The following is an 18,020-nucleotide window of genomic DNA, read 5'->3' on the forward strand; positions in this document are numbered from 1 at the left end:
TACAAGACTATGCATACATATTCAAACAGTACAACCAAGCACTCTGACAGGAGTATTCAAAGAGGACTGAGTGCCTCTTAAACTTTACAGTGAATCAGTGGAATTATATCGCTATCCACTGCATCCAGCTGGTGTTGATTTTAATATCAAAGCCCTTTTGTCATTAGGCGCAGCCCTCGAGTGTGCTATCATTACATGACTGTGATAGACGAAGGGCAAAAACACCTGCAACACTCGCCCCCCTACACAGAAAACAGAGGAACTAACACCAGCGGATCTAAACCAGGTTTACTTCCAGGAGGCCAAAAGGCAACTCAATTTGAAGATACTGTATGTGAATACCCAGCTGTAGTAGTTTACAGTTTATATAAAAAATAATTTAGGAATCCAAACCCTAAGGAAGTTCATATGCGTTCAGACTATTTGAAGACATTCATTCTGAACACACAAAACAAAAAAAAGCACCACTTGCATTTTTCATTGCAAGTTGCAAGGGAGCCGCAGCATTTTTATTTTCACAAAACAAGGCCTTCCTGAATGTGGAGTTTTTTACAAATACAAAATTCTGAACAGAAACGCTACAAAACTATTCGTTTTTCTCCCAAATCGAATTTAGAACGATGAACAAAACATAGACATTAGACAAAGTACTAGCTTGTTTTTGGATCTGTAAATGCTGTACTCTTTTAGAAGATGTATAAAAGCACCCCCTACTGTATAACAGTAAAATCATGGAAATCTGAAAACTTTTCACAGTTGTCATGAATGATGGAAAAACATACATTTTCATAGAAAGCGTTTATGTTTATTCTCATGAAAGTCTAAACTTCTGTTTCAAAAAGTAAACAAACTTCTACATTGCAAAAGTACCGCATGCATAGGGGTTTACAAATACTGTCATATACCAAAAATAGAACAGTCCTGCTGTTACCCAGATTGAGATCCACCCCTTTAAGGTTTATATGTCCTGGCTTTGATCTACCTCACCAGGTTAAGATAAACAGCCTCCCATTACAAGTGTAACGAATGAGCTTTTGATAGCGTCCTCGCCATTTTTATATTACATTTACGATAAACACCAGGGGGTCCGGTGTCACAACTTGACATAGACTGTTAATGTCTTAGAGGCATGTGGTCACTGCTGACGAAGCTTGAAAACATGACAGATGAGAGGAAAACAGATTAAGCCTGTTTAAAAATAAATTAACATTAAAAAGCAAAACCATTAAAGGCTAAAGGCACTGCAGCCCTCCTTTACCCTTGACATTCCCTCAGTCAGGCGCAAGATGAGTTGCAAAAGGATTTAATTTGAGAAATTAGAAAACAGCAGGGCTCAGGATCCCCACAGGAAGCGCAGACTGAATCTTTCTCTTGCCAATTTAAAACATAGACGTTAAACAAATAGGGTGTGAAGCTTGGTGGGATAATTCAGCCTTGCACGATGCCTATAACAGGATGTGGTTCACTGTTCTCTTTGGCGTCCTGTGGAGGGCTTTCGAATAGAAGGGCACCTCCATGTGTCTTGATGCACACAAGAAGAGGACCTAATCGACACATCAAAGACTCCTTACTGACTCTATACTGCATTATCATTCAACTGGACTTAGGTTTTGCGGCTCTATACAGATACAAAACAAAACATTGCCAGTTAATGGCCTCAACTTGACAGTCAAAGATGTGAAATCCTCTCAAAAGACTCAAACCAACAGTTCACAAAACACCATTTAGAGATAAATTTTGCAAACAGCAGCTAAGATAGTGATAAAGTAATGCATTGTATTCTGTAAAACCCTTAAAAACTCTTTCCATGAGCAGTGGGTCAAACCTTTATAGAGGCTGTAACTCAGACCGTTTCTGCATATATCACGTTAATCTTGAGTACTTACAGAATAGTATCGTGCCCTTCAAATATCAGTAGTCTTTGGTTTGATCACATTTATGAAAGACAGGTACAGCTGTACGATTATTTCCGAAAAACATACGACGCGTGCATGGGGACAGCCAACCGTGCCATCTATCGTTTTTTGACAAGTTGACCATGTCAAGCATGAGAAGACAACACGTTTAACATTGTAAAGAAGTCAGAATGCATGAAACACCGTTGCAGGGCCACTTTAAGAATATTAACACACAAGAAACATCAGCGTCATTTCACCATCTTGCAGCATTTATAATAAAGACATTTTGACAAAGGGTGCGTTTATATTTGTCATTAACATGCGATCTCGGTAATCCGAACAAGCAGATTGGAACTTCAGACAATCAGGTCACAGTGCATTTACACTTCAACATCAATTGGCTTCCACATCTGGATATCTGATCGGATATCTAGTTTCCCTGACATTATTTTGAAAAGCCTGTAAAACGGGGAGGATGAGCATGTTACAGATAATGATACACTGGAAACACTTACAACTGTTTGGAGTACCAAGCTGGAGTTATTAAAACGATTAATGATCTTACAGTATATGTGAAAGTATAAGCAGATGTTTGTCAAATTACACAAGCTTTTGTACTTGTACTACCACTTCAGCCATCCCACCATCACTGTTCGTTTCATTTTTATTCAGGTCGCGTGTTAATGACATATGTAAACGCAGCCTAATATTCTTCATTGACCATTGGTGAAGCACTACAGGCATATAATATTGCATGTCACACACAACCACCTAAATAAACAAATAAATGAACAGCAGATATGCTAATTATTCTCTTTCTGCCTTCCTCTTTCTGAAAGAATTAAGTCAGGCCCAGATGAACGTCATATGCCCATCCCTAACTAGAGATTACGCGTGCTCCAGCTAAAAAAAACCTGTGCTATCCTCAACCAAGAGCAAAGACAAACTACTTGTCACATTAATGCTAAATTTGCAATACTTAGTATTTAATGCTTAACTTACACCACATGACAGCAGTTTGAAGTTATACCTGCACTCAGTTACATCATGCCCTTACTACTTTCCATGCTCAAGCATCACTCTGTTGTTTGATGTTGATCACAAAATAAGACAAAATTTGACACAAACAATTTCTACAAATGACATTTCCTAAACTATTAAGCTCTCACTATTTTTCATAAACATTAAATCTAACTAATAAAAGTCACTGAGTGCAGCTGTGACACGTCAGAGGGGACCTGGCCCTCCCGGCTGAGACAAGTTTTATAAGTCTGATATCAATGCTTTCCAAAGGTAACAAAAAGGAGTTTATTTAATTAAGTGCTTTATGAATTATTATAATTTGCATGAAGTTTGTCCCTTAAGAGATGTTATGTCCGTTATTAGTGAATTTCCAGCCACGTAAACGCATGTTTACAACACAAAATTACATCTTCCCATAAAATTGACTATTAAAGCCCAAAAATTATATGACTTTTGAGAAACCAATTCCTTGTTTCGCTTAGTTAGTTGTCAAATTCATCGTTTTAAATTCATCATTGTTGTCATATTTTTATTTACTTTATTTAAAAAAGAAATGATTTCATTCACATTGAGAACATTTCAAATTGATCGTGAAAAAAAAATCACGATCATTCGCGAATCGCACCGCAAGCAGGTCATCGCGTCTTTGCATTGACTTAACATGTAAATCACTCGCGCTTAACGCTTCATTCGTGGTTGGTGTGAACACACTATAAATGTAAATGATCTTGGCATGTAACAGTATTTTTTGTGTTTATTTGATTTTGATTTAATACATGACAATAAATGCCATTTCTCCATGTATGCTTTAAAACACCACAATTTATGCCTTTTGATATTTTTTTATGTGCATGTATCTTCGTGGCCCGTTAAACCATGTTAAACCAATTAATAGGCAGGTGTGATCCGGTTTAATCTTTAAGAGCGCAAGGACTGCACGACAGACCCCCGGAGGTTAATCCACGAGTATCGATTAACCCGTGTGGTGGATACAGAGGAGACGATTAACCTCTACGGTCATTTTACAGTCTGCTTCCCTGCACTGCCAAACATCCAACTCAACTCTCCATGTGCACTCCGATAATACCAAAATCCCACTCTCTGCCCATCTCGCTAATGCTGAGCCAACAAAACAACCCCATCTTTCCCAACAAAGCTTGATCGATACGCGTAATACAGTATCTCACAGCATAGAACATCTTATTTTTTATCATTCGGGCCCAGTGAAAATTTGAATGCTGCAAACACATCTCCCAGTAAAGGTGCATTGAGGGCCAACGGTAAAGAGATTGCAAATAGGCTATCATGTCCAGAATAAAGCTCACTGCTGGGTGTGTTTGGCGGGGAATGCTCCTGAAAATATTCCTTAATAGCAAAAAAGAATGATAGTTGAATGACTCCGAGGAGGAATGTTGAAAGCAATCTCCAGAAAGAAAATATGCCCACTAACACCGATATCGATCACATCGAAGACGACACAGCAGTAAGAAAATGAGACCAAACTCAATTCCAACAGTTCATATTCCATTTTTCTCTCTTGTAGTTCCGGACTAAAAGGGCAATTACATACCACTTCAGAAATGTGCCTTTCCTTACAAAGAGATCGTTGTTTTATTCTGTGGGGATTTGACATATCTGAGACATTAAGCCATTTTCTCAACTGTCACCTCATCGTCTCACTAAGCTCCATCATTCGATGGCAACATTAATCATAGTCCGATATCAGCAGGACGCCAGCGCACGCGTCAGGGAAAACTCAATTTGATGGGCTATTTTGGTGTACGTTTCAGTCTCGCAATAGATCTCTCACCTCTCGGAATTTAGTATTCCGTCGTAAATCTGCAAAAAGGACACTGAAAGTGCAAACGCCAGTCTGCCGTGTTTCTGTGTGGGAGTGGAATGGCAGGGCGAGGGGTAGGTCACGACAGGGGTCAATGCTGAATTACGGACTGTCACTGCGTGGACAGGAAGCGCAGATACCAGGGGACCCTGTCATTGCTTACAGGCTGACACACCAAGTGCTTGGACGAAGCATAAACTCCAGTCACTATGGATTATGAAACATGCTTTCAATAAAAAAGGAGCTTCCTTACAGTTCCAAATAAAGCATACTTGTTACAGATATAAAATTTAGCAAGAGCTGTCATATCTTTTATTCCTCTTTACGTGTGTGAAACATGGACAGGGCTCGGGCCGTAACATTTTACCTGGTCAGGTTGCCCAATTTAGCTTTTGTTTTATGTGGCCTTATTAGACGGATAAATAACGGTTTACTTTTTTATGGTTGGTTTGTCTATACTTTACCCAACCGTGTATTGGACAGCATTTTTGAGATTGTATTTATTATCAGCCGTTTTGGTTTTTTCTATATTCCTACTGCATACAAGTTCATTGGGATGTCTTTCGCCGGCAGGAATATAAAAAGCCTTTAGAAGATTCCCTAAACTTTCAATTAAATGTTCATTTCAAGGGCACCTCCTTTGCTGGCATTGTCTGGTAATTCATTTAAAGTCTGATTAAAGCTCCATTCACAGTCCCCTGATAACAAGCCGCATGACATACACAGACGCCTCTTTATAGAAGGAAAAACTGAAAGATATCATCACATTACCTCTGGGCTTCACTTACACCGCTCGTCTGCGTGTCCCTCAGTGTTAACATTTGAAGAAACTTAAAAGGCGAAGATGCTGTCGGTCTTCAACTGCAACTTCACACTTTTCCCCCACGAGCCTCTTTTTCAGCCACCTTCAGACCTCTCCCCTGCCTCTCTCTCCTCTTTCAAAATTCCCACTTTCATCATAGTTCCTCACATAGAACACCTCTGAAAAACCACTTCCGGCTCTTTTTCGTCCACAAGGACCTGCATCCTGTTGGATGATTTGGTTAGTCACAGCACATCTGAAACAGCACGCTCATAAATAAATCATTGAATGATATAAATGATACTTTTGTACTGAGAATCAAAGCTGACCTCCTGTGCATTTTAATCTGAACCTAATAAAGCCCATTATAATTCTAGGATGGCCTAGTGTTCCTCATACTTTTAAGCAGGATGACATTCATAAGGAGACATCTTATTACACAGCAACGTTTTTGCATTTTTCTTTTTTTAGTGTTCCAGACACTCTCTACATCATAGTCTTGACAGGATTATTGATACCTGACAGACAAATGAAAAATAAAAAATAAAGTACACTAACCCTCTCTCTTCTCTCAGGTAGTGGTCTAGTTTTCGTTGAAACGAGTAACTTTGCTCTCTAATGTTGTGGATCATGAAAGAGCAAAGGCTGATCCATTTAAAGAGGTGAAATCAAAGAGAGGGATTGTGACACAGTGTTGTCACATGCCCTGTCCCATCCACCACCTGGAGAACCACTGCAGATGAAACATGCTTAGAAAACGAGCATGAATGCTATATGGCTTACTAATAACTGCACTGTATTGCATTTTAAAACAAGCCTTTATAGAATAGGAGCATACACACTTGAAACATAAGCAATAAGAGGGAAAATTGACAGAAAGTGATGATTCTTTAATGGTGCTCTAGCACCCTCTACTGCTTTATTCTTGATTTACAACTCAAACTGAGACATTAAAAGAAAATGTTCACCCAAAAATTCAAGTTCTTTAACCTACCCACCCTCATAATCTATCTTGGCTTTCTTCCACAGAAACACCAAAGATATATTTCAAAGAGTGTTGGTGATCAACATTTCTCAAAATATCTTCCGTCGTTCCACAAAAGAAAGAGTAATATACAGGGTTTAAATGACACCAGAGTGAATAAATTACAGATTTTTTTTTTGGAAGATCAATCACTTATAGTATAATACAAAAGGGTTTTTATAGTATCGAAATAAAAATAAACCAAGACCGAGAAAAGATAGCGTTTTATTACAAAAAGGCTTTTACTTTCTTAAAAGAAGTTTAAAATTTCAGGAGGATTATGGTTTTGAAGATCAGTACAGACATCCAAAAAAATAATGAAATTGACTCTAAAAATCACAAAAACAGATTCTCAAGTGACAAAAAGACAAACAAGTACACACAAACATAAACATAATAAACTAAACATTCAACAAGTTCTAGTGTGTTAACTTTAAACTTTTTATATGTTAAGATATTAACAAACCCAGTGTTGAACGAAATAAGATTAAATTAAAGTGAATCCCTGTCCATCAGACAAATAAGAGGAAGCGTGATACATACATAAGCATTACATCCACACACACATACACAAATAAAACATAAATAAGATCCAAACACGTATTTTACCCACTGTCACCGCGGTTAATGTTTAAACATTTAACAAATCATCCACAGACCAGGGTGACTCCAGAGAAAGCGATGTTTAATACAATTTTCTGTTGCCTGGGGAACACAGAAAAGAAAAGAAAATTTTGGTTGGTTATTTATGAATAATCACATTTATAGCAATTAATGATGCAACATTTCATCATGACTTCAGTAAGGTAGAAGAGTCCTCACCCGGCGTAAGAGCTGAGGTGGGCTGCTGGTTTTCTTTCTGCTCATGTTTAAAAGCCTTGCTAGGGTCAAATTTACAAGACGGCTGTGTGGATTTGAGACGATCAAACTCTTGCTTTTGTTTCCCAACCTTCGCCCTTAGCTTGGAAACTTCCTGCACAACACACGACCAAACAGACACGGTGAGCTCTCCACAACAAGATAAGCAATCTGACCAATCAAAACAAATGACAACAAACCACATCATAGATTAAAGAAACATGAGCCCTACCTGTTTGAGCTCCAAGTTCTCCTCTTTGAGCTTGACCATGTGCTTGATCTTCTGGCGCTGGTTTTGATGGCCTATCAGATTGGCGTAGGCGTCAGCTAACTTGTTCAACTCCGCCTGGGTGGCACCTTTCTCGTTGAGTAAGGCATTCCTCTCTGCTGCAAACTTGTCCAGCTGTTCCTGAAAACAACAAGCAGATGAGAAAAATATGATGCCTTTGGCACAAAATGCATTTCTGAACCATCATATGTTGTGTCATTACAGATCAAAAAACACTTTCTCTTTAAAACACAATTTGCTTACCTGAAATGGTTTCACTTTAGCATAGAGCTCTTCGTACAAGTTTCTCCAGTGTTCGGTCTCCGCGTTACACTTGCTGGGGGAGAACAGATGATGACACCAATTAAATACACAAAACTGTGCAAGAACACAATGGGACACTATCGGGTTCATCTGAGCCTCTCACCTCTGCATCTCTGCTCCTGCCAGCTCTCTGTGCAAGTTCTCCCTCTCGTCCTCCACCTGTCTGCATAGCTGCTGTCTCTCCTGCTGCCACTCATCGGCATGACGTTGAGCTTTGGCTCTTTCCTCCTGCACCTGCCTGTTCAGCTCGCTAAACTCCTCTGTGAGCTCCTCAACGCGGCCCTGCAGTCTGCTGGCTTCTGCTGAACGGCCCTCCATCGACTCTCTCCTCTTCATCTCTCTCTCCAGTTGGTCCTGAGCCTGCTGTCGGTCTCCTCTCTCCTGCTCCACCTCCGCCTGCAGGCGACTCAGCTCTTCACGCTGGGCCTCTGCTGCTCGTTTCGACTCATCCTCTCTCTGAGCCAGGTTGGTCTGAACCTCTAAAAGCATCCTGTGGCACAGCAACACAATCAGATACATTATGCTTCACAAGAGTGCTGTGCGCAGTTGGATTTTTGCCCACAAATTAGCACAAAGCAAACTGCTGAAGGTGTACTTGATATGGTGTACTACTAAAAAAAATTCCCAGTCTGACCTTAGAAGTGACCTAGGCTGGATACTGACCTAGTATACTCCTCTTGCTGTTTATTCTGCATTTGGTGGAAGTTTACGAGTTTCTGCTGTTCATCCTGCCACTGCTGCTTGAGTTTCATCATCTCGTTCTCCAGGTGAAGGACTTTAGCCTCAGCCTGGTCCTTCTGTTTACCCAAAGATTGTCTTGTGCTATCAGGACAAAAAAAACAGTTATTGATCAATTACATTCAAGGAAAGTACACCTTATGCCCATTCTCAATGGTACGCTAATAATAATGATTCAAGTTATATTGTTGGGCTGGATTTTACCACAAAAACAGGATCATCAAAGTTTGATATGACCTTAGTCAATATTAAAGATAACAAGAATATATTTTGTAGGATGTAAATAAATAAAAACGTTAGCTGGGTTTCAAAGGGAAGGTCATTTATTTAACCCTTATGGTGTTCATTAAAAAAAAACTAAAAAAGAAAAACCTATAATATGGGTAAAAAGGCTTGTTCATCTTGAATAAATATAAATATCTAAACAAAAATATTGAAAACAAAAACATAATTTTTAGTAAACACTGAAAACAGGTCCCAAACAACACACAAGGGTTAAAAACAATCTGTGCTTACCTCTCTAGGTCAGTGGTCATGCCTCCAAGCTTAGCAAGACAGTTGCGGTGATCCTCTTCTAGCTTCTTCATTGCCATCACATGGGCCTCTCCTAAAGCCTGGATCTCAGCACACTTCCTGTCAAAAGAAAGAAAAACACTCAGCCACCAACGTAACTAAAGCCAGCTTCATCTCAATCTGGAGCCAGCAGTTCTCACCTCTCTAATTTAGTACTGGAATGATTCAGGTCCTGCTCCAGTGTCTGGTTTTTCTGCGTGAGGCCCTGGATGACCTCCTCGCTGTGCTGTTCCTGTTTCTCCAGCTCTGATAGCTCCTCGAGCGCATCCTCCAGCTCCTCGCCCAGCTGTCTCCTCTCAATCTCGGTCTCATCTTTAAGATGCTTTAGCATGCTGGCCAGGGAGCTGCTGTGTGCCTGCAGCAAGACACATTAGAGGAGCATAAGAGACATTCGCCTAATCCATATCCAGTCAATCAGAGAGTCCTGTTTAACTTCCTGATTGACAGAACACTGTACATCCTGCTTGACGTCAATCTACAAGTCCTCCTCTCTCGGTTGTAAATCAAAAGATCTGTGAAGATATTCATGTTCCTCTGAGAGTACAACAACAATGCCAAAGAAGCATTTTAGGAGAAAAACTATTTTCAAGTTTTTGAAAAACTGGGATATGCCTGTGAAACTTCTGAAAGTTCATCCTCCGAACTTTCACAGATGCAGCATGAAAAGCTCAAGAGTGTTTTTTACAAATCAAAATGGCTATCAAATACAGTTTGAAATATGAAAACAGGTTGTTGTTTTTTATTTATATTCTAGGGAGCTTTTTCACTACGTGATATATTTGAAACAAGGTAAAAAGAGAATGTGATTATAGACGTCATTTCAAACTTAAGATGGCCAAAAGGAACTAGTTCACTGCAGCAAACTTTCCAGAAAGCTTCAGTCTGTCTGTTAATAGGGAGGTCGGTTCTGTTGCATCTTTTCAGTTTATCTGGTACCAGGTCAGACACAGAACAAGAACAAAAATAAAACTGTAAGATGCAAGTAACAAATGCATTTGGTTGTGGAGTTGCAGGGCAGAGATTCAGAAAATACATTTTCTCTGAAAAGAAACAAAACTCAGATTGATATTCAAATGGAACAATCAAAAACAGAATATAGTCACTCATTTTTCTCTCTAGCAAACAACAAAAATGAAGTTCGCTCGAAGTATATCGAAGCCTTACATACCTTCTCATCTTCCAGTTGTTTGGTTAATGCAGAATGTTCCTCTTTTAGCTTTTCATGTGCCTCCATTTCGGTCTTCCTGCCGTCCTCCAATGAGCTCATCTCTGCCTTCAGCTCCTGTACTCTTCTCAGACCCTCCTCCTGTGTCCGGGCTGTAAAACACAATACACAGTATTGTGAACCCTTATTCTACAGTGTTTTTTAATTAAATTCAACATATGGTTGTCCAGTTGTTTTCCCCCAACCAAAAACAAACTATTTGGTTTCATTGTCACCAATTCCCATTCCGACCCTTTGCAACAAACTGTGCTTTTTCTGCATGTAGCAGCCCCTCTATATTAATAACAGCCCCTCTGCATTACAGTGTTGTGACCCTTTACGATGCACACTAACGTGAGAATAAAATAAACACAAATGTCAGACATTCCTAAAGGGTCTATTCAAAGAAAGGCCAGGCAGAAAGGGAATAAAAGACTTTATGCAACAAACCTCTTTCTTCCTCAAGCACCAAGCATCGTTCACTCATGAGCGCCACACGCTGATCAAGCTCCTCCTCTGTCCTCCTCAGGACCTCCTTCACGCGGGCCAGCTCCTGCTCTTGCTGCCTCACCGTACTCCTAGACTCCTCGAGATCCTGAGCTCCCTGCTGCATCTGTTTCTCCAGCTCTTTCAGTGTGACCCGAGACGCCTGTAGCTCCTTCACGTGCTCCTCCATCTCGCTCTCCTTCTTCTCAAGAGCCTTCTGTGAGTCCAGCAGCTCCTGCTGACATCTCTGTAGCTCCTCCTCCTTCACCTCCAGCTCACCGGTACATTTCTCCAGCCTCTGCTTCACGTCGCTGTACAGGCCAGGGAGAGTCGAATGAGGACACAAACACAGACGCCTACCATAACCGTGGCAGCAAAAATATGAAACCACACACGGTTCTAACCTGAGGTTCTCTCGAGAATCAGAGACGCAGCGCTCCGCGGTGGATTTGTCCTGCAGCTTAATCCGCAAATCCTTTGACATTGGAGAGTGAGACAGACATCTTATCTCAAACCAAGCACCACTTCAAAGACTGATGATTCTACCTAAGCAGTGAGTAAATGTCAACTGGCTTAGAGTCCGATTCTGTTGACCAGACCAATACCTCAATCTCTTCATTCGCCGAGTCCAGGTAACCCTGCAGGACCTTGATCTCCTCCCTCAGCTCCTGGATTATGGCTTTAATTTGTGAACGAAGAGGAATCAAAGTGAGATGTAGCTCTAAATATAAGATCTAAACAAATAAACACAGGTCGTACCGGTGCACTTACTATGCAATTTGTCCATTTCATTTTCAATTTGCTCATTTTGGGCTTTTGTCTCTTGATGAAGATAGTCTGAAAAAAAGAAAAAGCAAATAAGCAATAACCAGCTAAAGCCAAGATGTGTAGTTTCTCCTATCTTCTTATTGACGATATGTTTGAATGACCACGGCGAACATGGACAGAGTCGAGGTCACGTTTATGTTTAGGGCGTCCTCATTTTTTATCCTGTGAAAGCATGTGGAGACTAGAAATATTTGGTTGTTCACAAACTCAGTATTTTTCTTAATACTTTGGTCAAACTAACTTTTTTTTTTGTTACAACCATAAAGAATTTAAGAAATTAAACTCAAATTCATTTCACAACAACAGAAAAAGAACAAGCCTAAATTGTCGTGCAGTGGGTTCTGGGAACATGTTTTTTTCTTTAAGGTGAAACAAGCCATCTAAATAACATCATATTAAAAGATACATACATATTACATACTGACCATGTTTCAGATTATAGAAAATAAGATCCAAATCAAATGTGTACAAAAATACAGTAAGCATTAAATACCACAGAGCAAAATAAATACATACTAATCGTTCACATAAAGTAAATTGAAGTCCCACATCAACGCTGTACCTTTAATACAGATTCATTATTTGCACGGACTAGATTTGTATATTTTTATAACAGAAAATCAAATTCAGCAAATTCTGGCTACCTATTCTACATCTGCGAGTACACAACTCTAATTCCAAAATAGCTAAATAGCATAATACCATTAAATATTAGGTATATTAAAATAATATTCATATAAAATAATTGCTTATTATTCATAAAGCCAAATGGAATCAAATGCTGTCCGTTTTTGACATTTTGAAATTGACATGAAACCCATATTTGAAAACGATGACAGTAAAAAATTGACAGCAATACGAAAACTCACAGCGAATGTTTTATTAGTTCAGTCGTGGGGCGTTTGCTGTAAATACAACAGTGCCACACAGATGTGTTACAGGTGCCGTGTCCACAGAGGCATTTATACGCGGCTGAAATGTACGAGATGTTAAAAGTACTATACGATATCTTAAATTATTGTGATCTTTAAATGGTTATGCGAAAAACGAGTGAACATCTGAGTATCCCAGCGCTGTTGCCGGGGATTCCTTAGCAGTTGAAAGAGGTAAGAGAAAAATACTAGTAAGATTAATTCTTGTTTTCCACTAATAGGTATCATCTGAGGTTGCAACACCCAAAAATACGCGATGACATGATGAATACAGTATGATAATTATCCCATGATGCCATTCAGCCACACTGTTCTATAAAATCCCAGCAGAAACACTGTAGTTTATTGTTGTAAATGTTCCATTTGGACAGCGTGTGCACTTTTCAATGTTTTATTCTATATGTTCATCTTATATATTTTGGTTGCATTTGTGAGTTATTAAAAAAGTAACTGCATGTGTAAACTAGGCAAGTAATATTAAAAAAATATCTTTTTTAATAAAACATATTTCAAAAAACACCTTCTGTTGTTGGTGCTCTTAAAATTAAAATAAGGAGCACAAGTGCTCCTAAAAAAACATTTTGGATACACAGTATATTACTCACCAAGATCCTTGTTTCTTTCCTGTAGAACTTTAAAAGTTGTTTTGGCAGTTTCCAGATCGGTTTCCAAGACCTTTACTTTACCCTCTGAGCTGATCTGCAGGAAGCTCAGTTCCTGTTGAAAAGGTTCAAGAGCTGATATCAAAAATGTATAAAGAAACACAGCACATTACTGTGATGCTTATTATAAATCCATTTAATCAAGCAGAATGAGCATCACTTCAGAAGGGTTCGTCAAAAAGTCTGTGTCAGCAAAATCCAAGCATATATTAAGAAGGAACGCTATCGCAACAACATACCTTGTCTTTGGCATCCAGTTTATTTTTGGCCTCAATGAGCTCCATGGTAAGAGCATTAATCTTCTTTTTAGTACAATCAGCAGAGACCTGTAAAAGAAAACATAAGCAGCATGCTAAGGCGTTCTTTTGTAAACCACTAAACAGTCTGCTGTGATACAAAAAGGCTCACCTTGGTTTTCAGGAAATCATTAGCTTTCTTTAGCTCTGCAAGCTGCCTCTCGAGAGAAGCCAAATTGGCAGCCAGACCAGTCTTCTCCCTGATAGCCACCAGCAGTTTGGACTCCAACTTCTTTATCTCTTCCTCAAAGGTCAGCAGCCTTCGGTCCTGCTCTCCTCTCTGCTGCACCAAGGAACGGATCTGTGATCCAGACAGTCATGGTTAAGAAAGAAGGCAACAGAAATTGATTGGGTCCAAAGGACACAAATTAACAAAAGTATTTCAAAAATATATCTACCTCTTTCTCTAGTAGCATACGATGTTTCATCTCAAGTGAGAAACTTATTTTATCCTTTTTGGAACTCTGGAATACATCAGACTATGAGAGAGAAACCAAGAAGCAAATTGTAAATGAGGTAGCAAAACAAATATGGCCAAAATAAGGAGGATGGATCACTCAGGGAAACGAATGGGAGGAATCGTATAGCATAATATGGCTGCTATTTATTTTCTATATACAGAAAATGTATGTAAATAATAACAATGGATTTGTATTTAACATTAAAACTCCACTTACCAAGCCATCAACAGACATGGTCCTTCGTACTGGAGACATTAGCACTTCATTTGATGGTGATGGTGGAGGTACCTCTGGTTATCAATATTTTCAGAGAAAAAAACATGAATAACCTAAAACTATTCACATGTATTACTTATAAATGTATAATAAAAACCTGCCCTCACTTTTGGAAGCTTGTTTAAAGCGTTCGGCTTTGTGAAATGATACAGCTCCTTTCAGCTCACCAGACATCACCTCATAGCTACCAGGTGGTGGAGCACAACCTGAGGAGAAACATAACTACAGATAAACGACCAGAAGAGAAACATAACTACAGATAAACGACCAGAAGAGAAACATAACTACAGATAAACGACCAGAAGAGAAATATAACTACAGATAAACGACCAGAAGAGAAATATAACTACAGATAAACGACCAGAAGAAAATTATAACTACAGATAAACGACCAGAAGAAAATTATAACTACAGATAAACGACCAGAAGAAAATTATAACTACAGATAAACGACCAGAGGAGAAACATAACTACAGATAAACGACCAGAAGAGAAATATAACTACAGATAAACGACCAGAAGAGAAATATAACTACAGATAAACGACCAGAAGAGAATTATAACTACAGATAAACGACCAGAAGAGAAACATAACTACAGATAAACGACCAGAAGAGAAACATAACTACAGATAAACGACCAGAAGAGAAATATAACTACAGATAAACGACCAGAAGAGAAATATAACTACAGATAAACGACCAGAAGAGAATTATAACTACAGATAAACGACCAGAAGAAAATTATAACTACAGATAAACGACCAGAAGAAAATTATAACTACAGATAAACGACCAGAGGAGAAACAGAACTACAGATAAACGACCAGAAGAGAAACATATAACTACAGATAAACGACCAGAGGAGAAACATAACTACAGATAAACGACCCGAGGAGAAACATAACTACATATAAACGACCCGAAGAGAAACATAACTACAGATAAACGACCAGAAGAGAATTATAACTACAGATAAACGACCAGAAGATAATTATAACTACAGATAAACGACCAGAAGAGAATTATAACTACAGATAAACGACCAGAAGATAATTATAACTACAGATAAACGACCAGAAGAGAAACATAACTACAGATAAACGACCAGAAGAGAAACATAACTACAGATAAATGACCAGAGGAGAAACAGAACTACAGATAAACGACCAGAAGAGAATTATAACTACAGATAAACGACCCGAAGAGAAACAGAACTACAGATAAACGACCAGAAGAGAAACATAACTACAGATAAACGACCAGAAGAGAATTATAACTACAGATAAACAACCAGAAGAGAATTATAACTACAGATAAACGACCAGAAGAGAATTATAACTACAGATAAACGACCAGAGGAGAAACAGAACTACAGATAAACGACCAGAAGAGAAAAAAGAACTACAGATAAACGACCAGAAGAGAAAACATAACTACAGATAAACGACCAGAAGAGAAACATAACTACAGATAAACGACCAGAAGAGAAACAGAACTACAGATAAACGACCAGAAGAGAAACATAACTACAGATAAACGACCAGAAGAGAATTATAACTACAGATAAACGACCAGAAGAGAAACATAACTACAGATAAACGACCAGAAGAGAAAAAAGAACTACAGATAAACGACCAGAAGAGAATCATAACTACAGATAAACGACCAGAAGAGAATCATAACTACAGATAAACGACCAGAAGAGAAACATAACTACAGATAAACGACCAGAAGAGAAACATAACTACAGATAAACGACCAGAAGAGAAACATAACTACAGATAAACGACCAGTAGAGAAACATAACTACAGATAAACGACCAGAAGAGAAACATAACTACAGATAAACGACCAGAAGAGAATTATAACTACAGATAAACGACCAGAAGAGAAACATAATTACAGATAAACGACCAGAAGAGATTTATTACTACAGATAAACGACCAGAAGAGAAACAGAACTACAGATAAACAACCAGAAGAGAAACATAACTACAGATAAACGACCAGAAGAGAAACATAACTACAGATAAACGACCAGAAGAGAATTATTACTACAGATAAACGACCAGAGGAGAAACAGAACTACAGATAAACGACCAGAAGAGAAAAAAGAACTACAGATAAACGACCAGAAGAGAAAAAAGAACTACAGATAAACGACAAGAAGAGAAACATAACTACAGATAAACGACCAGAAGAGAAACATAACTACAGATAAACGACCAGAAGAGAATTATAACTACAGATAAACGACCAGAAGAGAATTATAACTACAGATAAACGACCAGAAGAGAAACATAACTACAGATAAACGACCAGAAGAGAAACAGAACTACAGATAAACGACCAGAAGAGAATTATAACTACAGATAAACGACCAGAAGAGAAACATAACTACAGATAAACGACCAGAAGAGAATTATAACTACAGATAAACGACCAGAAGAGAATTATAACTACAGATAAACGACCAGAAGAGAAACATAACTACAGATAAACGACCAGAAGAGAATTATAACTACAGATAAACGACCAGAAGAGAAACATAACTACAGATAAACGACCAGAAGAGAATTATAACTACAGATAAACGACCAGAAGAGAATTATAACTACAGATAAACGACCAGAAGAGAATTATAACTACAGATAAACGACCAGAAGAGAAATATAACTACAGATAAACGACCAGAAGAGAATTATAACTACAGGTAAACGACCAGAAGAGAATTATAACTACAGATAAACGACCAGAAGAGAATTATAACTACAGATAAACGACCTGCCATTATGTTTAAACATGTCTCAACTTCACTTTTGTATATTTTAATAATATATTGTTGTTTTAATAATCACATTACAGTCATGAAACGCAGTGTAAGAGCACACCGTTCACTCAACAGTATTCAATGAGCTTCCTACATGTCCTACAATACTTACCGTTATGCTCGTTGAATCTTTTTAATGGCGCTCTTGAGAAAGACATGGTTGGTAAAGAGCGACCGAAAGCTTTCTGAAATGCGCAAAGTGTGTTTTAAATGTCAGAATCTGTCGAGTTCGCGGTTGAATCTTTATAAACACGGACATCCACAACACTTTCACACCCGCTGAAATTTTCAAATGGTAGCACCGCCCAATCACCGGAATGAATTTGTCTTGTCCAATGACATTGCCGTGAATTTGATTAACAGAATTTTAAACCAACCAGGTGCGAGAACGTAGGACACGTCATATCTGGTTACGCAGGCTGCGTTGGCTCGGGGAGCATTACTGTATGTGTATGGTATGAAATGCTTGAGATCCATTTATCTGATTTCATAGTATTTTTAGCAATCATACAAAATGTTTATCACATTTGAAGACGCACTTTAAAAATACAACTTAACTTTAAATGTAAGATAAAAATGAAACACTAAAAAAATGGGGATTGTCTATGATATATATCCATAATAAATGAATGCCAGTTTCTCTGTACAGTGGATGATCCTTTTATTATAATCCTTAAATATTCTAGAAGATCTTA

At 38.4% G+C, this 18,020-nt stretch overlaps 1 protein-coding gene across 3 annotated transcripts; it reads right to left on the reverse strand.

Moving 5' to 3' along the window:
- Positions 1–6,794: 6,794 nt before the first annotated feature.
- hmmr (hyaluronan-mediated motility receptor (RHAMM)) lies at positions 6,795–17,655 on the reverse strand. 3 transcript variants are annotated; one of them, XM_079479578.1, is made up of 20 exons: positions 17,438–17,655; positions 14,601–14,699; positions 14,434–14,507; positions 14,155–14,235; positions 13,869–14,057; positions 13,700–13,786; positions 13,404–13,515; positions 11,810–11,875; positions 11,644–11,717; positions 11,443–11,513; positions 11,003–11,349; positions 10,517–10,665; positions 9,489–9,703; positions 9,292–9,408; positions 8,701–8,859; positions 8,141–8,527; positions 7,978–8,050; positions 7,678–7,854; positions 7,410–7,560; positions 6,795–7,292 (listed from the first exon to the last, which is right to left on the reverse strand). In XM_079479578.1, exons 1-20 carry the CDS (start codon positions 17,481–17,483, stop codon positions 7,273–7,275), a joined length of 2,694 nt encoding a protein of 897 aa, XP_079335704.1. In that variant the 5' UTR covers positions 17,484–17,655; the 3' UTR covers positions 6,795–7,272. The 3 variants fall into 3 exon arrangements, with proteins under 3 accessions (XP_079335704.1, XP_079335705.1, XP_079335706.1); XM_079479579.1 differs by having other exon boundaries at positions 14,155–14,220; positions 17,438–17,622; XM_079479580.1 differs by lacking the exon at positions 17,438–17,655 and adding an exon at positions 17,359–17,431.
- Between the last annotated feature and the right edge of the window lie 365 nt (positions 17,656–18,020).

The sequence above is a fragment of the Barbatula barbatula genome (assembly GCF_947034865.1).
Source record: "Barbatula barbatula genome assembly, chromosome: 18".
Lineage (NCBI taxonomy): Eukaryota > Metazoa > Chordata > Actinopteri > Cypriniformes > Nemacheilidae > Barbatula > Barbatula barbatula.